Source organism: Balaenoptera ricei, chromosome 7 (assembly GCF_028023285.1).
Source record: "Balaenoptera ricei isolate mBalRic1 chromosome 7, mBalRic1.hap2, whole genome shotgun sequence".
NCBI classification, from domain to species: Eukaryota; Metazoa; Chordata; class Mammalia; order Artiodactyla; family Balaenopteridae; genus Balaenoptera; species Balaenoptera ricei.
Genome location: NC_082645.1, coordinates 17,842,856 through 17,865,817, shown reverse-complemented (window position 1 = coordinate 17,865,817; position 22,962 = coordinate 17,842,856). Strand labels below are relative to the sequence as shown.

Below are 22,962 nucleotides of genomic sequence, written 5' to 3'. Positions count from 1 at the left end.
TCCTAGAAGAAAACATACACTCTTTGACATAATTTTTAGTAATAATTTTTGGATCTGTCTCCTCAGGCAAGGGAAACAAAAGCCAAAACAAACAAGTGGCACCTAATTCAACCTAAAAGCTTTTGCACAACTAAGGAAACCCTAAAAAATACCAAAAGCCAACCTACGGAATGGGAGAAGATATCTGCAAATGATATGTCTGATAAGGGGTTAATATCCAAAATATATAAACAGCTCATACATCTCGATATCAAAAACCCAACAATCCAATTAAGAAATGAGCAGAAGACCTGAATAGACAGTTTCCCTAAGAAGACATACAGATGGCTACAGGTACATGAAAAGATGCTCAATATCACTAATCATCAGGGAAATGCAAATCAAAACCACAGTAAGATATCACCTCACACCTTTCAGAACGTCTACCATGAAAAAGTCTACAAGTAGCAAATATTGGTGAGGATGTGGAGAAAAGGGAACCTTAGTTCACTGGTGGTGGGAATGTAAATTGGTGCAACCACTATGGAAAACTGTATAGAGGTTCCTTAAAAAACAAAAAAAATACAGTTACCATACGATCCTGCAATCCCACTCCTGGGCATAATTTTCTCTCCTGGAGAAAATTCCAATTTGAAAAGATACATGCATCCCAATGTTCATAGCAGCACTATTTACAATAGCCAAGACATCAAAGCAACCTAAATGTCCATTGATAGATGAATGTATAAAGAGGATGTGGCATATGTATGCAATGGAATATTACTCAGCCACAAAAAGAGAATGAAATGATGCCATTTGCATCAACATGGATGGACATAGAGATTATCATACTAAGTAAGTCAGACAGGGAAAGACAAATATCATATGGTATCACTTATATTTGGAATCTAAAAAAATATGATACCAATGAACTTATTTCAAAACAGAAATAGGCTCACAGAGATAGAAAACAAAATTATGGGTACCAAAGGGGATAGTGGGGATAAGGGGGACAGATAAATTAAGAGTTTGGGATTAACATACACACACTACTATATATAAAATAGGTAAACAACAAGTACCTACTGTATAGCACAGGGAACTATACTCAATATCTTGTAATATCCTATAATGGAAAAGAATCTGAAAAAAAAGAATATATATATCTATATATACATATATATATATAAGTCACTTTGCTTTGCACTTGAAACTAACACAACATATAAAAGGAAGATAATGGAAGAATGGATTAAAATTTTTAAAACATGATCTACCTATAAAAGACTCACAAAGATACAAAGACAAAATAAGTTGAAATTTAAAGGATGCAAAAAAATATTTCACTCAAATAGCAACCAAAGAGAACAGAAGTAGCTATATTATCAGACAAAATAAACTTTAAGGAAAAAGTGTGCAAGAGACAAAAAAGGATATTATATATTGATAAAAGTTCAAATTCATGAAGAAGATATAACAATTCATAAACATATACATACACAACTAACAGCAAGTTCCATGAAGTGAAATTGACAGAACTGAAGGGAGAAATAGACAGTTCTACAATAATAGTTGGAGAATGTGATATCCTATTTTCACTAATGGATAGGACAACCAGGCAGACGATCAGTAAGTAAATAGAAGACTTGAACGACTACAAACTAATCAGACCTAAAAGACATATACAGAACACTCTACTCAACAGCAACAGAATACACATTCTTCTCAAGTATACGTGGGCCATTCTCCAATGTAGGCCATACTTAGTACACAAAAAAAGCCTTACTATGCTTTAAAGATTGAAATCATACAAAGTGGGCTTCCCTGATGGCACAGTGTTTAAGAAACCGCCTGCCAATGCAGGGGACATGGGTTTGAGCCCTGGTCTGGGACGATCCCACATGCCGCAGAGCAACTAAGCCCGTGAGCCACAACTGAGCCACAACTGAGCCCATGTGCGCACCTAGAGCTGGTGCTCTGCAACAAGAGAAGCCACCACAATGAGAAGGAGCCCGCACACCACAATGAAGAGTAGCCCCCAATTGCCGCAACTAGAGAAAGCCCGCATGCAGCAATGAAGACCCAACGCAGCCCAAAATAATAAATTTATTTTAAAAAAAAAGAAATCAAATAAAGTATCTTACCAAACACAATGGAATGAAACTAAACTGTACTAATAAAAGGAAAACCTAGAAACTCACAAATATGTGGGAAGTAAACAACACACTCAATCAACTGATGGATGAAAGAAGTCACAAAGGAATTTTGAAAATATCTTGAGACAAATGAAAATAGAAACACGTCGTACCAAAACATATGGGATGCATCAAAAGCAGTGCTAAGAGGTAAATTTATAGGTGTGAATGTTTACTTTGAAAAAGAAGAAAAATATCAATCCTTCTCAAACTCTCCCAAAATATTTAAGAGGAGGAAGATGTCCTAATTCATAATTTGGAGCAACTGTTACCCTGATATCAAGGCCAGAAAAAGACACTAAAAGAAGAGAAAAACTACAGACCAGGGTCCCTTATGAATATTAATGCAAAATCCTCAATAAAATACTAGCAAACTGAATTCAACAGCTAACATCCTGTTTAATATAATAAAAGAATACTACACCATAACCAGGTGGGAGTTATTCCTGTAGTGAAAGGATATTTCAGTGTAAAAAAAAAAAAAAAACAAAATCAATCAATGTAGTATACCATATTAACAGAATGAAGGGAAAAACCACATGACCATCTCAATTGATGCAGAAAAGCATCTGACAAAATTCAACACACATTCATGATTAAAAAAAAACCCTCACCAAACTAGGAATAGAAAGAAACTACCTCAACACATAAAGGCCAAACATGAAAAACCCACAGCTAACATCATACACAATGGTGAAAGGACAAAAGATTTTCTCTTTTGTTGGGACCTTACCTTACACCATATACAAATATTAACCCAGTGAACCAAAGATCAGGAACAAGTCAAGGATTCCCACTTTTATCACTTTTATCCAACATAGTACTAGAAATTCTAGCCAGAGCAATTAGGCAAGAAAGAGAAATTAAAGGTATCCAATTGAGAAGACAAAAGTAAAACTATTTTTATTTGTAGATTATGTGATCTTATAATGTAGAAAATCCAAAAGACTCAACAACAACGACAAAAAACAGTTATAGCTAATTAAAGAATTCAACAAAGTTGCAGGATACAAAATCAACTTACAAAATTATTTTATTTCCATACACTAGCAGTGAACAATCCAAAAAGAAAATTAAGAAAGCCATCCCATTTACAACAGCATCAAAAAGAGATAAATTTTTAAATTTATTTATTTATTTGCTTATTTATTTTTGGCTGTGTTGGGTCTTCATTTCTGTGCGAGGGCTTTCTCTAGTTGTGGCAAGTGGGGACCACTCTTCATCGCGGTGCGTGGGCCTCTCACTGTCACAGCCTCTCTTGTTGTGGAGCACAGGCTCCAGACGCGCAGGCTCAGTAGTTGTGGCTCATGGGCCCAGTTGCTCTGCGGCATGTGGGATCTTCCCAGACCAGGGCTTGAACCTGTGTCCTCTGCATTAGCAGGCAGATTCTCAACCACTGCGCCACCAGGGAAGCCCAAAAAGAGATAAATTTATCCAAGGAAGTTTAAGTCTTGTCAAGTGAGAACTATAAAACATTGCTGAAAGAAATTTTAAAAGACTTAAATAAATGGAAAGATATTCCATGTTTATGGATTGAAAGACTAAATATTGTTAAGATGACAATGCTACCCAAAGTAATATTCAGATTCAAAGCAATCCATATCAAAATTCTAACAGTGTTTCTTGTAGAAATAGTAAAACCCATCCTAAAATTCAAGGGAATCAAACAGCCAAAACAATCTTAAAAAAAAAAATAAGGACAAAATTGGAAGACTCACACTTTCCAATTTCAACTCTTAATATTAAGCTAGAGTAATCAAAACATGTGGTACTGGCATAGGATAGACAGACCAGAAGCATAAAACTGAAACCCCAGAAATATACCCTCTAATCTATGGTCAGTTGATTTTCAACAAGGGTGCCAAAACCATTCAAGGAGAATAGTCTCTTCAACAAATGGTACTAGGAAAACTGGCTATCCATATGCAAAAGAATGAAGTTGGGACCTTACCTTACACCATATACAAATATTAACCCAGTGAACCAAAGATACAAAGTTAAGAGCTAAAACTATAAAACCCATAGGGGTAAATCTTCATGACCTTGGATTTGACAATGGTTTCTTAAGTATGACACCAAAAGAATAGGCAATGAAAGAAAAAAAATTAGATAAATTAGACTTCAAAATTTAAAACTTTTGTTCATCAAGGACATGAACAAGAAAGTGAAAAGATAATCTATAGGATGGGAGAAAATATTTGCAAATCATATATCTTATAAGGGGCTCATAGCCAGAATATAGAAAGAACTCCGACAAGTCAACAACAAAAAGAATAGCAACCCAATTTAAAAATAGGGAAAACTTCAGTAGACATTTCTCTGATGAATGTATACAAATGCCAATAAGCACTTGAAAAGATGGTCAACATCACTAGCTATTAGAGAAATGCAAATCAAAACCATAATGATTGATCACTTCACATCCATTAGGATGGCTATTATCAAAACAGAAAATAACAAATGTTGGTAAAGATGTGGAGAAATCAGAACATTGTTGTTGGGTATGTAAAATGGTGCAGTTACTGTGGAAAATAATTTGGCAGTTCCTCAAAAAGTTAAACATAGAATTACTATATGACCCAACAGTTCTACTCCTAGGTATATACTCAAAAGAATAAAAAACGAGGACTCAACAGGTATTTATACACCAATGTTCACCGCAGCATTATTCCCAGTAGTCAAAAGGTGGAACCAAACGAAGTGTCCATCGACAGAAGAATGGATAGGAAATTCCCCGGCAATCCAGTGGTTAGGACTCAGTGCTTTCACTGCCAGGGCACTGGGTTCGGTTCCTGGTCAGGGAACTAAGATCCCACAAGCTGCGGGGCACAGCCAAAACAACAACAACAACAAAAATCCCCAGAAGAATGGATAAATAAAATGTGGTATACCTGTGCATGTATACATACATACATACATACATACATATATATATGTATGTATATATGTATATGTGTGTGTGTGTGTATATATATATATATATATATATATATATATATACACACACACACAATGAAATACTATTCATCTATCAAAAGGAATAAAGTTCTGATACAGGCTACAACATGGATGAACTTGAATAAATTATGCTAAGTGAAATGAGCCAGAAGGAAAAGGACAAATAATGAATGATTCCACTCATATGAAATATCTAGAATTGGCATTATTCATAGAGACAGAAAGTAGATTAGAGGTTGCCTGTGGCCAGGTATGCAGGCAATGGGGGTTTATTGCTACATGGGTACAATTTCTTTTGGGGTAATGAAAATGTTTTGAATTAGTGGTGATGGTCACACAACATTATGAATGTAATACGCTTATATATGGTAAAATGGCAAATTTTGCTATGGACTGAATTATGCTATGGTCCCCTGAAAATTTGTATATTGAAGCTGTAACCCCCAATTTGATGGTATCTTGGAAATGGTTTTGGGAAAATTAATAGTCTTGTTCAGGCTTCAGAGACAACAACGGACCTTTGACTAAACAAAGACCCTGAAAGAAGCTCCATACCGAACTGCTGGACTATGTGCAGGTTAGCTGAAATGGTGAAAGTAGGTCTTGAGAACCAACAGATAAAAAAGGGAGTAAGTTACGAAGCTTCCTGGACCTTGGGAATCTGGCCAGTTCCCAGGGATCAGCGAACATTCTGAAACTTACGACTAAAGTATCAAAGCATTTATGATAATAGCCAGAGCTGCATATTTGCATGTAAGCTGATGACTACCGGCTTGCGGCTTGGCGTGAAAAGCAGGACTCCTTTGAGCAGCGCTCTGAAGTCTCACCTGTTGGATGGATGCACCGACTGGGACCTTCCCAATTGGGGCTCCAGATTGCTGTTCCAGGGACTTCCCAGCATTGTTTGGATCTGGATGTAGGTGTTTCCCCAGTTGGTGATGTATGCGCTTTTATCTCTCTCTCTATATATTGCTTGTTCTGCCAACATGGTGATGCAAATTCTTCCAGGTTGGTGATGTTGCTTGTTCTTCCCAATTTGGTAATGTATGTACATTTATTTCTCTCTCTATATATATATTACTGGTTCTTAACACTGTAACTTACTACTAATATAATAAATTTCCTTATTTCTTGCTTATTGATGTGTGGAGTGGTTATTTTGCCGGTGAATCCTCTGAACCTGAAGTTGAAAGCACGTCTTTCAGCAAAACAAATGGGGCCTTTGGGAGGTTCAGATCATGTAATGATGGTGGGACCCTCAAGGTGGGAAGAGACCAGAGAGCTTAGTTCCCGCCCTCCCTTTGTGCCCTGTGAGGACACAGTGAGAAGGCAACTGTCTGCAAGCCAGGAAGAGAGCTCTCACCAGGAACCGATTCTGTTAGCACCTTGATCTTGGACTTCCCAGCCTCCAGGAACTATGAGGAATACATGTCTGATGTTTAAGCCTTCCAGCCTAAGCCTATGGGGTTTTGTTATAGCAGCCTGAACTAAGACTTTTGTGTTTATATATATTTTACCACAATTAAAAAAGAAAAAAAAAAAAAACTCAACTGTATTCCTAAATACAAGCAGCAAAGAAAAAAGTTAAATAACAAAAACATACCATTTACAATGAAATAAAAATATAAAAATCACCTAGGATTAACCTAAAACTATGACACATTGGCAGGTGGCAGGGACCCCTGCACTCAGTGGTCTTCAGACACTGCACATGCACTCTGCAGGCTGCTTCTCCTAATATGTGTACAGTTCATGTTTCCCAAAAATCTGTCTTAAACTCTGTCTCACTTGCCTCAGTTTTTACATGGGGGGTAATAATGGACTTGGATGAAAAAGCTAATAGTCATTTCTGAGGAATGACAATATGAGTGATTTTTATCTTCTCTTTCGTGTTTTTCTGTACTTCCCAAATTGACTAACATCAGAATACATTTTTCATGATCAGAGAAAAATGACACTGTTTGTTAAATATGTGTTTAACATATTTAACTTTTCTTTTCTCTGAACTCCCACTTGATCCCTATTCAGGTCTGCATGAATTCTGGGAAGAGAATCCAGGCTCCCCATCATCTGACCTGCATCAAGTGTCTCCACCCACTCCCTCTCTTCCTGCCCTTCCACCCTTGTCCCCGCTGTCGTTCCCCTGAGGCCTCCTTCCCTCCAGCAGTCAGTGCCCTCCGCCTTCCTGTAACCAGCTCAGTACATGATCTCTGCTCTCTAAATCCCTCCCTTACTGCAGGAGGGGGCAGTGTCTCCCCATCCACTCTCCTCCACTGTGTCCCATAGAAGCCCTCAGCCGGGTTCAGGTGGGCACACAGGAAGGATCTGGAGCAGTGGCTCGGCTCTGACTGCTGGTCACCGCTGTGAGGCGCTGTGCAAGTCCACAACTCTTGAAACCTTATGTTTCGCACCTACAAAATGGAGAAATTAGTATCGATGTCATAGTGCTGCAGGAAAGAAAGTGGGGCGCGAGAGGATGGTCACATGCCAGGTCTCAGGCAAGTCCCTGGGACGGCCACTGAGTGTGGGTTCTTGGCTTCACGCAGGAAAGAATTCAAAAGCGAGCCATCGTAAAGTGAAAGAAGGTTTATTCAGGAAGAAACACACTCCACAGACAGAGTGTGGGCCATCTCAGAAGGCGAGAGGCGCCAGGGTACGGGGTTGTCAGCTTTTATAGGGCCGCGTAATCTCATAGGCTAATAAGTGGGAGGATTATTCCAACTATTTGGGAGAAGGGGCAGGGATTTCCAGGAATTGGGCCACCGTCCACTTTTTGGTCTTTTATGATCTGCCTGGGAACTTTCACGGCACCTGTGGATGTGTCGTTTAGGATGCTAATGTATTACAATGAGTATATACTGAGACTCAAGGTCTAGTGGAAGTCAGTCATCCACCGTCTTGGACCTAGTCGGTTCTAACCAGTTTATGTCATGTCCTCAATGGCTGTCCTTCTTTTAAAGGCTGTGCCCTGCCCCCTTCCTGTCTCATTAAGGATGTGATGACAATACAACAAAGCAATCTGTGTAACTAGTGAGTATAGTATACCTAGTCTACATTAAACACTCAATAATTCTAAAGCAACTTGAATCAAGCACAGATTTTAGATCAGATGAACCCAGGTTCAAGGCCCTGCACAGCTGCTTGTTAGTCATCGATCCCCAAGGTGGTTTCTTAGCTTCTTAAATCTCCATTTCCTCACTGAAAAGCGGGTATGAGAGGGCACTGACTGTCGTGTGGTGCCGTGCACCAGGCACTGTGTTGAGCGTTCCCATCCTAGGGAGCACACAGCCAAGGAGGACGTGGACACGTCACAGGCTCGGCTGCACGCTAGAAACACCTGGGCAGGTTTAAAAATCCTGGGGATTCTGAGCAGACGGCCTGAGGTGTGGCCCAAGCACGTTTTAAGAGCTTCCCGGACACCCCAAGAAGTACACATCAATGACCTGCTCCCAGAGAATTCTCTCACACTTAATTTGTTGTTGAACATTCTCCTCAGTGACTGTTTGATGTACTGAAGACATAGAGGTGGGGTGGTCTCCAGTCTTGAGACAGGGTATCCCAATTCCCACACACTTTATGTCAGCTCAAAAGGAGTCTGATGGGTGGGCCGGCTCCAGTCTTATCTGTTTACAACTGATAACAAGAAAGAGGGCCTTCCCCGGACAGGGTGGGGGGAGGGGGGAGGGGTGGGATGGGGGAGGGGGGGTTGGTCTGCCTGCCCACCACAGGGCCTCCAGCTGCTCCCCGGCAACCCCTTCCAGCAGGGTCTTATTAACTAAGCAAACCTGGGCTCCTCCTAGTGAAATGCAAAACTCTTTGTAAGACCTTTAAGTAAATGAGAGCAAGTGTCAGAGTGTTTTATCACCCCTAAGCCTTCAGCCCATTCCCTCCTCAGAGCCGACTTCAGATCTTAAGCAAACAGCCAGAGATGGGACATTCATCCTACTTCTAGCCTCAATCCAGAGCTGACTTCAGATCTTAAGCAAACAGCCGGAGATGGGACATTCATTCTATTTCTAGCCTCAATCCTGTCTTGCTGGCAAGACATTTCCCTTCCTTTTTCTACAGTTTCCATTTATAAGATGCATATTTTCAAAACCTTATTTGATGTAGGAAATATCATGATGTCTGAGATTTGCCTTAAAAAACACCAAGAAAAGAAAAGTGTGGAGGAAAATAAATGCGTTAAGATTGGCAAAGGTTGATTGTTGAACCCAATTTTATTGAATCATCATCCTAGCTTTTGTGTATATTTGAAAATACAAAATTTAATAAAAGAAACTGTAGATTTTACAAACTACTTATAAAACTTTAAATATTGTCAGAAAGGTTTGGATTCAATATCAACTTATAAACTGAACAATTTTAAAACTTTTTATTCAAAGAAATATAATCCTTTAGCTTATCCATGGTTTTTAGTGTACAACCCATGTCGCTCATGAAGAACTTTCTATTGATTTAAAGTCATATATATACTTATTTTCATATGTAACTAAATTATGGTTTTAGATTTAATAACCATTAAGTCTAAAAGTATATTTGTCATGACTCCCATTACAGATGTTTCATGAAGGTATGAGGCAACCTCCTCATGTCTCCTGAGTTTTGCCCACTCAGATCTGCAGGTCCTCGTCTTGGCAGCTCCCAGACCCAGCTTTTGGGAGGCTTCGCGGCAGCCAAGCTCACCAATTCCCTACTAGTTTATTTAACGGCATCTTTAATTAACCTCCCATTTAAAGGTTTAAAACATTAAATCAGTATCAAAGACTATTTCATCTTTGGAGGAAGCATGCTATTTTTAGAAAGCAGTTTTTATGCTAAAATCAAAGAACAATTTGTTCCAGAGTTGCAAGGTGTCCTCTGCAGTGTGATAAAAGGGCCCAGTCCTTATTTTAGCATTTAGAAAAACTGAAAATTAGCAAGACCCAGAAGAGGCCCCCAAACCACTCCCCTCTTGGATACAGAGAAGGCCCCTGGTCAGACACTAGCAGGTGGCGGTTTCCCCTGTGCTCAGCGGTCTTCAGACACCCGGCACCCTGCAGTCTTCTTATAATATCTGTGCATTTCATGTTTCTCACAGATCTAAATGCCAAAAGCTTTGGACTTAAACTCTAAGCCTCACCCAAACATGAGGGGTAATAATAGTGCCCCCCCCGAGGGGTGCTGTATTAAGTGGGTAATGAATATGATATATTCACCACTATGCTAGGCACAGAGAAAAGGCCCAGTTTGTGAAAATACTGATGCATCCTCAGAAAGGAGGTATGAAGTGACTCCCTTTATATTCATGCTCCCCACTCAAGGCTTTTGGGACTCAAGCCTGCTGGTTCTGAGGCAGGAGATAGAGGGGCCCCAGGCTGAACAGCTGAAGTTTCTTCCCTGTGGACAGAAACTCCATAATAGCAGGAGTGAGAGAGGAGGCTGGACCCCACCCACATAAGAGATAAAAGACCACATATTCCTCATTCTCGGTCAAGGAGACCTTCCCGACTACTACACGTGTGCAGAAAGGCTCCTTGGGTCAAAAAGGGAGGGGGTGCCGCCCCATAGTAAGTGATGCCAACATACCCACAGACCTTTCGCTAGAATCCACCTTGGCTAAGAGATGCGCAGGCACACAGGGGAGGACCCTGAGATGTACCAAATACGGACTCAGAACGAGGCAAAGCAAGATGATTGGCCAAAGGAAACCCGGCAGAAATGCCCCATAAAAGTGATTCAAACTACCACGAGGGCGTGACTCTCTCTCTGAGCCCGCCCGTGTGTCCATCCACACGTACCCTTTTTCCTCCTAATAAACACTTTACTTGTTTCACTACTTTCTGTCTCTATGTGGAAATTCATTTCTACACAGCTGACGGGCCAGGCCCTTGTCACTGGTCACTGGTGGTGGTGGTCTAGTGGCTAGGATTCAGCGCTCTCACTGCCGAGGCCTGACTTCAATCTCTGGCTGGAACCGAAACCCTGCTTTAAGCTGCTGCAGGCAGAGGCCACCCGAGATCAATTCTGTCCCACACAACAGCTCCCTTCTCTAGTTGGGCCCCTCACCATCTCCCAGTACAAGGAGTGTGCAATATAAAATCTCTATTTTCCTATGAAAACTTTTTTGTTCATGTTGAGGTTTTAATTTTTTGTTTTTTTTCAGGGAGGGAAAGGCTTGTTGCTTTGGTCACCGATGTTTTACATTAGGGGTTGACCACTCCTGCTGCTATCAGTACAGTAAACACTGTTGGGGAGAGAATCCGGCTGTGTCTCCACCCCACCCTGCCCCCACCTCAGCGGGGTCTCATTGAGGGGATGATCCCTGAGGCTCAGTTTTGGGCCCTGCCTGTCACAGCCTGCCTTTGCCTAAGCGAGTTGCACAGTAGAACTCAGAGACCTCATTGCTGTGTTTCACTGCTGTTTCTCGTGGCCTGGGTAGAGAGTAGGAAATACCTGTGTCTTTTGTACTTATCCATCTTGGCTCCTGATGCAGTTCTTCCAGGACCTGCGGTGAGGACACCTTCAAATACAAAAACTGTTCAGACTCAACTTCCTTGGAGATCCTCAATGTGTCCATGAGAGAAGGAGACTTTTATACCAGACGTGTCAGTAGGAAAATGACCCGGAGCCACTCTGTTAGGTAAGAAGGGAGATCGTGTAGATCTTAGAGCCAAGAGGGGTGTTGAAGAGCCTGAATAAATTGCAATGCATGCACGATTTTGCTTCTCGTAAAGGGACACATACACTCTTGGTCTCAACATCTTTCTAAGGGATGACAACATTAATCAAAATCTACAAGTTACAAAATGAGTGCATAATATTTATTGTACATTGAAAATATACTTACACATTATATACTTATATATTTGTATAGGAATGCATTACATCTTATACATATGTAAATTTCTGCTCATACTTTTTTATATTTTAAACTTCGATAACTTTCTTTAAATATTCTAGGCTTCTGTTTATGATCAGCTTGGCATTACAGATCATCCACGTGGGAAACAGTAAGAACCATTTTGTTTATAGTCTCTTAGTTTTTGTTGCATATTTGTTTCTCAATCATTATCAGTCTCATATTTTCAATTAACTTTTTAAGGCTATCAAAGAGAGAAATATAAAGGTAGTAGAGAAGGAATCAACAGTGCTACAGCTCAGAAGCTCCAGCAGAAGACACTCGACTGGACCTTGAATACTTTTAGGGAGGAGAACGACAGCGCGGAGGGCTGGAGGCCGCAGGGTTCATTGCCCTACTCGCGGACTTTCCGAGAGCGTAAGTCGCGATGCTGCCCACAAAGGTCATCTCGGTCAGTGAACTCTGAGTTTAGGATTTAAAAAAAAAAACCTAGGATAATTTAAGGATAAAACATTTTACCATCTTCAAATAATGATACCTTATAAAGTAAAAAATATTTCCTAGTGAGGTGCTCTGTTACTCTGAAAAATGTTTTACTATTTTATTGGTAAAACGTTGCGTTCGCTTTTAAACGGGTATTTTTCTGCAGGTCCAGAGCACTGTGATTTAAATGTATTTAAAGCAACTATCCCAACCCAGGGTAATAGCGGACCTTTTCTAGTCTTATTGCAGACTCTCAGGCTCCAGACCCCTGGTCCCCAGGGGGTCCGCAGTGGAGGTGGGGGGTGGATGGGCAGTGGTGGAATTAAAAAGAAAAATTTTTTTGCCGTCTTCACACCCGTGGGTGGTCCCCGCCCGCCCGAGAGGCCTGTCTTTAATCACCATCTTGGGAAGTCACAGCCTAACTTTTAACATGTGAAAGGAAGAAAGAACACCCTACTTGCAGGGGGCAGGGTTTCCCGTCTGTCTTAGGGCTCCGGCTCCTTCCTGACCCGCCGGCACCCCAGGTAGTTCGTGTTTTAATCCTTAAGTTAACAAGCAGGGTTTACCTGAGCAAACACTCTTAGCAGGGAGCCAATTTTATTGCCTCCCGGCGGCGATCTTGCTCGGCCCTCCTCGGGCTTCTCAGATGCAGAGGGCCGCGCGCGGCGCTGACGCCCAGGCCTCCCCCACAGGTGCGCCCCCGCGGCCGCGCTGCTGCCGGAACGGCGGCACCTGCGTGCTGGGCAGCTTCTGCGTGTGCCCCGCTCACTTCACCGGCCGCTACTGCGAGCACGACCAGAGGCACAGGTAGGCGGAGGGTTGAGCAGGCTGCGGGCGGCGCGGGGCGGAGGGGGCGCAGCGGGCGGCGGGGCAGCGCGGGGCGGCACGGGGCGGCGCGGGGCGGCGCGGGGCGGAGGGGGCGCAGCGGGCGGCGGGGCGGCGCGGGGCGGCGCGGGGCGGAGGGGGCGCAGCGGGCGGCGGGGCAGCGCGGGGTGGCGCGGGGCGGCGCGGGGCGGCGCGGGGGGGGCGCAGCGGGCGGCGGGGCCGCGCGGGGCGGGGCCGGGGGCGCGCGCGCCGGCCGCACTGACGCCGGCCCTGCGCCTGCGCAGCGAATGCGGCGCGCTGGGGCACGGAGCCTGGACCTTCCGCGGCTGCCGCCTCTGCAGGTGTGTCTTTGCGGCCCTGCACTGCCTCCCGCTCCAGACGCCCGGCCGCTGTGGTAAGAAGACCCGCGTACTGTGCGTACAACCCACACACGCGTGCAGCTGCTCCTTCCTACCCAGCGATCCACAGCGAGCTCCCTGTGCCAGACGATCCAGGCATGGGCAACCTGGGTCGATTCATGACTCGGGAAAGTCGTCGTGAATCACGCAGTGTATTATCATTACTGTCATTTAAAAATTTATTCCTAAGTGTCCCATATCCCGATTGCCGGGTGTATACGTGATGCCCAAACAGTGTCCTTAAGTGTCCTTTACAGAGAGCAGCATTCGGGGAGCGCGCAAGCTGTTAAGCAGAGCCGCGCCTGGCAGACAGGTATTTCTCTACACTAAGCCAACACCACCTTCTCACCTGTGAAATGCAGAGGGCGCGCTGGAGCAGGACGGGAGCAGGCCTGCATGGCCAGGTGCTGCCCTTCAAGGCCAACCCGTCAGTGCTCCCAGGGAAGCAAGGTGCCTGGTAACCACAGCTCAGACCCGCCACATAAATAAAAGCCAGTGGGGTGTGGAGAACACGCAGGGTGAACACGCATTTATGAAGATTCTGAGCAGTTCCCAACTCAATGCAAATGTTTTGCTTGTAAAACTAAGTAAGGAACGTGAACTTCCTAGGTCAGAAAACAAACAAAATGCTCTGCTGCTAAGCCGTCGTCTTGGGCAGGGACCAGGGACACAAGTAAAGAAGGCACAGCATTTCCATCGCCCTCTCCCCTTTTCAGTAAGCTCTGGCTGGGACAGCAGTGAGGGGCTCAGTTAATGCAGGCACAGCCCTTCAGCCCTCTGTGTAGCCCTGGGTGTGCTCCATGTGAAGCCCTCAGGCCCACTCCCCTGTTCCTCCCTGCACTGCAGTCAACCCTGGGCAGATCCCACTATCTAAGGGCACGCGTAGTGGTAGCGCAAACCTTCATCCCCGCTTCACACCCCCTTGTCCACTGTCAGGACTGCAGTAGAGGGGCAGCACTCTTGGCGGTGGGGTTCCCTGGGTGGGGCCCCTAGTGGAGGAACACGGTTAATGAACGCTCAGCCTCCCTCCTCTGCAACCTGGATTAGCAGTCTAGTGACACTGTTAGTGAAGGTGCAGCCCTTCAAGCCCATGTCTGCTCCCCCTTCTCAGCCAGCTCTGCACGGTGCACGGTGCACGCAATGTCTGTGGGGGGAGTGTGATTATAGGACAATATCCTTTCCCTCCCTCCCTCCTACTGGGCTCTCTGTTTGTTGGGCCTGTGCCCCTGATTCACTAGCTGCACTTTCAGCGCCCCAGAGAACGGAGGACAAAATTATGGAATAAGCATCAGAATTGCAGATGGTGCCTGTGTAGTCCTACAGGTGAAGTCATTTCCCACTTGTCATTGGTGCTCCCAGCAGTGATGTGGGGAAAGGGCTAGCTGTGATCATTTCCAGTCTTCTAAGCAAGGCCAGCTTGGCTTCAGAAGCAACAGAGCAGGAACTGGGTTCTAGGATGTCTGCTCACATCCTGGGAAACACCCAAGACTGGGACCGCTGTCTGCCAAGGACAGTGACAGTGACTCTGAAAATGTGGCTTCTACTCATCAAAGTTGAACAAAATAGTGCAGTCATCTTTCAATGTAACTTGTCAGGCACAGAAAGGGCAGTTACCTTTTGTACTCTTTGACCCATTGATTCTGCTTCAGGGCAGGTGACGGTGGTGGTGGCTGTGCTGACAGCGGTTATGATGACATGAGGATGACGATGGTAATGAGAGCAGCTGCGCTGATGTTATGATGACGTGAGAATGGCAGTCATCATGATGGTAACTGTCTTTATTAGCTCTCAGTATATTTCAGGGACTTTATACACTTAATCCCATTCAAGTCTCATAACAAGCCTATGAAATAGGTATTATCCCTTTTATATTTGAGGAAACTGAAGCTTAGCGGGTTAACTCCTATAGTTAGTCTTTGGTTTTTTTTTTTCCTTAAGAGATAATCACAGAGGTTAGTTGTTAATTTAGAAACAATATATGGTATTTTACAATAACATTTAAATTATTTTAAAATATAAATTAACATACCATGGCATATTGATATAAACATTGACATAATGATAATAAATATGTAATTAATATTAATCTGTGAATAAAATTGCTACTGTTCACAGCGTACATAAGCACATCCCTAAACTACATCAAACACTTTTTTAAAAAATTGAGATATAATTGCCATATAACATTATATTAGTTTCAGGTATACAACACAGTGATTTGATATTTGTATACATTGAGAACTGATAATCACAGCAAATCTAGTTAACCTCCATCACCACACATAGTAATAATTTTTTTCTTGTGATGAGAACTTTTAAGGTCTACTCTCTTAGTAACTTTCAAATATGCAATACAGTGTTATTAACTATAGTCACCATGTCGTACATTACATCCCCATGACTTATTTATTTTATAACTGAAGGTTTGTACCTTTTGACCCCCTTCACCCATTTGCTCCCCCCCACACCTTTGGCAATCACTAATCTGAGTTTGGTTTCTTTCTTTTCTTTTCTTTCTTTCTTTTTTTTATATTCTACAAAAAAGTGAAATCAGAGGTATTTGTCTTTTTTGTCTGACTTATTTTGCTTAGCATAATGCCTTCAAGGTCCATCTATGTTGTTGCAAATGGTAAGATTTCCTTTTTTTAATGGCTGAATAATATTCTGTTTTATATACATGTATGTAAAGAGCTCACATTTTCTTTATCTATTCATTCATCAATGGACACTACGGTGCTTCCATGTCTTTTGTTCCATAGCTATTGTAAATAATGTGCAATGAACACAGAGATGCAGATATCTTCTAAAGTTAGTGTTTTCATTTCCTTTGCACCAATACCCAGAAATGGAATTGCTGGATCATATGGTAGTTCTATTTTTAATTTTTTGAGGAACTTCCGTACTGTTTTCCATAGTGGCTGCACAAATTTACATTCCCACGAAAAGTGCACAAGAGTTCGGGGTCTGATTCTTAACGACTTTACCATTCCAAACTCTTCCTATAATTATCAGTATAAATTAAGGATGATATTGTTTTGGAGTGTTTTTTTTTTTTTTATACTAAAATTTTATTATGGATATAACCAGAACTTTTATTGGCAAAATCACATTTTTTATTGAATTTTTCTCTGAGCCACTGAGTAGATTTGCCCTAAATATATCTTTTTTTTTTAATTGAATGAAAGATTCTTTAAATTCTGTAGTGCTTTACAATTTTCAGAAGTTTCACACACATGATTTCATATAATCCCATAATAACCCTTTTATTTTCCCTACGCCTATATTGCCCCTCCCCCCTTTCTTCTCCTCTCTGGTAATCACTAGTTTGTTCTCTATATCTGTGAGTCTGCTTCTTTTTTGTTTTATTCAATAGTTTGTTGTGTTTTTTAGATTCTGCATATAAATGATACCATACAGTATTTGTCTTTCGCTATCTGACATTTCACTAGGCATAATACCCTCCAAGTCCATTCATGTTGCTGAAATGGCCAAATTTCATTCTTTTTATGGCTGAGTAGTATTCCTGTGTGTGTGTGTGTGTGTGTGTGTGTGTGTGTGTGTGTGTATCACATCTTCTTTATCCATTCATCTGTTGGTGGACACTTAGGTTGCTTCCATGCTTTGGCAATTGTAAATAATGCTGCTATGAACATTGGAGTGCATGTATCTTTTTGAATTAGTGTTTTTGTTTTTTTTCGGATGTACACCCAGGAGTGGAATTGCTGGGTCATATGGTAATTCTAGTTTTAGTTTTTTGAAAAATCTCCATACTGTTTTCAACATTGGCTACACCAATTTATATTCCTACCAACAGTGTATGAAGGTTCCCTTTTCTCCACATTCTAAACATTTGTTCTTTGTGTTCTTTTTGATGATACCCATTCTGATAGTTGTGAGATGATATATCATTGTGGTTTGGATTTGCGTTTCCCTGATGATTAGCGATGTTGACCAATTTTTCTTGTGCCTGTTGGCCATCTGCATTTCCTCTTTGGAAAAATGTCTACTCAGTTCTTCTGCCCATTTTTTTAAAGCTGGTTTTTTGTTTTGTTTTGTTTTTTATGTTGAGTTGTATGAGCTGTTTATATATGTTGGATATTAACCCCTTATAGCTCATATCATTTGCAAATATTTTCTCCCATTCAGTAGTTGCTTTTTTGTCAGTGGTTTTCTTTCCTGTGCAAACGCTTTTAAGTTTAATTAGGTCCCATTTGTTTATTTTTGCTTTTACTTCCTTTGCTTTAGGAGACAAATCCAAAAGAATACTGCTGTGATTTATGTCAAAGAGTGTTCTGCCTGTGTTTTCCTCTAGGAGTTTAATTGTATCCATGCTTACGATGTAGGTCTTTAATCCATTTTGAGTTTATTTTTGTGTTTGGTGTTAGGGAGTATTCTAATTTCATTCTTTTACATGTAGCTGTCCAATTTTCCTAGCACCACTTATGGAAGAGACTGTCTTTTCTCCAATGTATAATCTTGTCTCCTTTGTCATAGATTAATTGACCATAAATGTGTTGGTTTATTTCTGGGCTTTTTAAGAATATTTTTGATAGTGTTATTTAGAATATTGAAAATTTGACCATGTTGTAAATCCAACAGCAGAATAATAGGTAAGTAAATGTTTTAACTCCTTTAATGGAAGATTATGATGACTTTGAAGAGTATATGGAAGATAGAATGGAAAACTGTATTTACAATATATTTCTAATGTGAAAGGATACATATGGATGGGGGATCACACGTAGATAACAACATGCTACAAAATTGTGGTCCTCTGGCTCCTCCAGGGACCCAAAGGCCAAAGGATTTCCAAGGGCTCTCCCTGCTCTGATACTCTATGGGTCCAAGTTTGACAGGCTTTCTTAGTCCCATTATAATATCTTTTCAAGGGCAGGATAACCTGCCCTGTGAGGGTGCAGGGCAGGATAAAATTTATGCAACATATTCTTGTTTGTTGGTGTGAGCTATTTTGTAATTTTTTTCTGTTCCATGACCTAAAATAATGCTTTCTGCATAATAATTCTAAATAAATATTGAATGGATGACCTTTGACCTTTTAGTTCCAAATATAGTGCCAAAGAAGAAACACCATATAAGCTATGACCTACTATTATATTACATTAAAACAATCAATTTTCAGTGCTCTGAATACAATATGCTTAAGACAGGTAACTATCCTTCTACCATTTTCTTCATTTACATTTGTTAATTTTGCATTTAAAGAGGCAATGTGACATATAAAAAAAGCATGGGAAATCCCCCAAATACTTGTTCAAACCCTCCAAAACACTTGTTGTAATGTTCATGATCTTTATGAAAGGTTAAATAACTGTGCTTCAGTCTCCACAGCAGCAATATTTACCCCATTGGTTTGTTAAGATGAAAAGGCCCTATACCGCTTTCATATTATACATAAAGTAAAATATTGTTACTTTATTATCATCGCCATCAACCGTATTCACATCAATACAATGAGGTTAGAAAAAATGACTTAATAATCTAGCACTTATATGCAAATTTACTGAAATGTGGTTTTTAGGTTGTGAACAATACCCACTATACCATTAATTGATGAGCACTGTTAATTAGAGTTAAAAAAAAAAATCAAGAAGAATGACAACCTTGGAGCTAGCAGTCCTTGAATCAGCCCAAGATCTCATTTTACCAAGAGGGTGATTCTTCCTACACATAGCCCAAAGAATTAAGTATTTCTTTAGTATCAAGAACCATTATGTTCTAAAATTTAGAGTCTAAATAATGACACAGTGAAGTAGTAAATTCGAATGTCTTCAGAGATAAACAGGTCATGTAAATGTCAGATTGGGGTCAGGTCAAGCCTCACCTTCAAACCCAATTTAAAAAAAATACAGTTCTGGCACAAAGCAGTCAGCCAACCAACCAACAAGCAAACGAACAGAGCCAGCCTGTGGGCCTGTTGGAAGGATGGCCCTCCTAGGTCCTGGCCCCAGCTGGCTCTCAGCAGTGGGTGTGCTGCCCAGGAGAGAGCAGGCCCTTTGTCAGATCCCTCTGGGACATTCTCCTATGACAGATGCCGTTTCAGTGGGGGAGCTTCTCTGGGTGTCATCACAGAGAGGAAACCATCTGGCTTTCCAGGGGCATTCAGGGGTATCTTCAAATTGGAAAGTTTGGGGAATGCTGGCTCTGGACCTCATATTGAAACAAGATATTATCGTCATCCAGGTGGTCTCCATTTAAATCCCCACTCAGTGGTGGTGACACAGTGACACATGCTGAGCATTCACAAATTTGATTTCACTTATATCTTCCTTGACATACATGCCTAAGACTAACATAATGATAAAAATCTCTGCTATGTCTGCGTAAGTCTAAAAAGAGACCTTTTGGTAAGTGTATAATTAAAATTCCAGGTTATAGTAAATCATCCATCGGTAGCAGAGTTTCCTTTTTGGTGTGACATAAAATAATGACAGGCCATAGAAGCACTGATTTCATAGATTCTAATAAACAGTAAATATTAATAAAGCTTATTTAAATTTTTTCCTATCAGTATATAGTGGAAGTTCTAATATTTTCTCGCTAAGCTCAATGGGTGACCTTGGGCCCCCTGGGAGGGACTCTGCTTGGTGCTCACAGCCCCAGTTTGGGGACCCCTGTTTGAGGGACGGACTCTGTCTAACCAAATTCACAAAGCTGACTATAACAGTGGCCTTTGAGTTCATATACAAGAAAAGACTGCCAACAGGGCCTGAATCCTTCTCTCTGTGGGCAGCCTGTTCCCTTCCACCAGGGGAAAATCAGTGAAGCTCAGTATAGGCTGACCCCTTCTTTACCTGTAGCTGCTTCTCACGCAGGGACCACCTGTTGTATCATCAGCTTTTCTGGAACCTCCTCTGAGCCCACATGCTAAGGTTCCTGTTTTGTGGGGTTCTAGTACCCTGGAACAACCCTCTCCCATGCGGGGTGGTGTGGGGAATGGTGCCCAGGTCTGGAGTGGGCCTGACCTCGGTCTTGTGCTGAGCATGGCCTCCTGGACATGCCCACCGTAGTCACCTATGGACAGATGCAGGGCAGGTGTCTGCTGCGGTGGCTCGTCTTTATCGTTACTCATTAGTTTCTGACGGTTCATGCTCACCACAGGTTTTCACGTTCAGAAGGCACTTTCTGGAGGAATCCTAGAGGACAGCGCTTGGCGGGTTTGTCGGGGGAAGAGAAGGCTGGCCTCTGCCAATCAGCCCTGGGGAAAAGGTCCCTTTAAGTTGGCCCTTTCCTCATTTGCATGCTTCCCTGCCCAGCTGACCCCACATCCAGCCCAGACTTGCTTGTGAGAATGCTTAGTGGAGTTGGTGCCCCTGCCTGCGGCCATGCCTGTGGGGCTTGTCAGCTTCACAGGGTAGCCACTCAGCACCGGCGACTTTGGCCGAGACCCTTGCCCAGTCTCACTACCCCAGAGATTCCCACTCAGCACCTTTGGGCTGGGGTCCTAGCTATATAGAAAGCCAGACGCACGGAGCCTTGGGGCTCAGAGTGAGACCTGCAGTGGAGGAGCCACATTGCCTTAGCAGGGTGGTGAGCACTCCGGGTGGGGCATCGTCCCCAGTGCTCTGCAGCTGCGCCTTGTTGTAACTTCCTCTGTGGGGATATCCGCCGTTGCTGTAGGGATGGGTGCTTTCCTCTTCTTCAGTAAGTGGTCCCTAGTCAGAGAAATAGAGTCAGGACTAATTGGGGAAAAGTTGGACCCTCTTTGCAACAGATGGGTGCAAGCTATTTTATGTTATTTTATTTAAAATCAGATCCACTTACCTGGATTGCTAAATGACGGGTGTGGAACTCTGAACCATCACCTTGGCCAGTTCATGTGCCAGATGAGAAGGGCTCAAGGGCTGTTTCTCTGTGAGCCTTTAAAACAGCAAACTGATTCTCCTTCAGCTCTCCACGTTACACAAAAATCCCTGTTTCCAGCCGCAGCGCGAGGAATGTACAAGCTAGAGGGAAGCACGTCTTCCTGGAGCTGCGCTGCGCTCCCCACACTGGGCTTCCTTCCGCGCTCCGGGCTGCCCTCCTCGTGGCCGGAAGCCGCGGCTTAGGCTCCGCGGCTGATGCAGAGCCCGCCGGGCAAGGCCTAGAGAGGAGGCCCAGCGAGAAAAGGGCTTTACCGGAGCAGGTGCAGACATCTATCTCTGCTTCACTCTCTTAAGGCAAGCCTGCCACAGCATGTCTCATACACCCTCGGGGTTTTTTTCCAGACCTGAAAGACTTTCTCGCCTCACACTCTAATGGACCAAGAACGCGGCTCACGGGGAATGTTCTCCTCCTCCTGCCCTGCTTCCTCCTGAAATCCGTCCTCAGCGAAGGGGGAGGCCGCTGACGGGACCGCAGTTCCCCCCGGCGGAACCGGAACCAGAACCGCGCCTGGCCTCCCAGCGTGGCCGAGCGAGGTGGCGCTGCATGGGGAAGCCGGGCTTGCTTGTCCTCTTGTATTGTCCATGTTGTAGGTCATAGATTGGTTTCATTTCTTATAAAGTGGAGCATTAGATGCATATTTGTGTTGTTTAATAAACATTTGCATGAAAGAGCCTTTCTTGCTTTCCTGGGTACACGATTTAGAAGCGCAGGAGTAGACGCTGGAGGTTGGGGCCCATTCAGCCCGAATCTCTGATGATTTCAGAGTAGACCAAACGTGTGGCCCCTCCCAGATAGCAGCTCCCCTTTGAGCACTCCTTGAGCCCCACACAAAGCTGCGGCAACACTTCACATCAGTTATTTGCTCATTCAGTCTCCCCACTAGTTTCTAAGTCCTGGGGGGCAGGGACGGTGCCACCTGTGTGTCCCCAGCACTGCTATGCTGTGAGTCTGCCAAGAAGAAGATGCCTAAAAATGCTCCATAGGCAGAGAAAGGAAGGCAAGAAGGGGGAGGGAGCCAGGGCTGGAGGCAAGCGGCGGGGCACCCCATCTCCTTTTCTCCAGCTTCCTCTACTAATGGCTCAGTTGTGACATCCTTTTCGGGACAATTAGCACTTCTTGGGATTATCACTAACATCTCTGTAAAAAGGAGCCCTTAAAATAAAGTGGACCAAGGAGGCTGTCTTCCCGCCAATCACACAGTACTTGGGAGTCTGGCGTTTCTCAACTGGATCTGTCAAATATATTAGCTCTCTATTGATTAAACACAGCCCTGTTTGGACAGATACCATAACTCGAAATCAGAGGAGTGAAAACAAGAAGAATATTGTAAATTATTCAGGCAAACTAATCAATAAGAAAATATGAGAGAGACAAGGACTCTGGGATAGACAACACAGCC

General features: G+C 42.9%; 1 protein-coding gene across 1 annotated transcript; it reads left to right on the top strand.

The window, feature by feature from the left end:
- Window positions 1-12,057: 12,057 nt before the first annotated feature.
- CFC1 (cryptic, EGF-CFC family member 1) lies at window positions 12,058-22,234 on the top strand (the record flags this gene model as incomplete). The annotated part of the gene is made up of 5 exons (XM_059927739.1): window positions 12,058-12,124; window positions 12,217-12,390; window positions 13,149-13,263; window positions 13,566-13,675; window positions 21,905-22,234. Coding segments are annotated over 5 exons (588 nt in total), but the record flags the coding sequence as incomplete, so codon positions are not given.
- Between the last annotated feature and the right edge of the window lie 728 nt (window positions 22,235-22,962).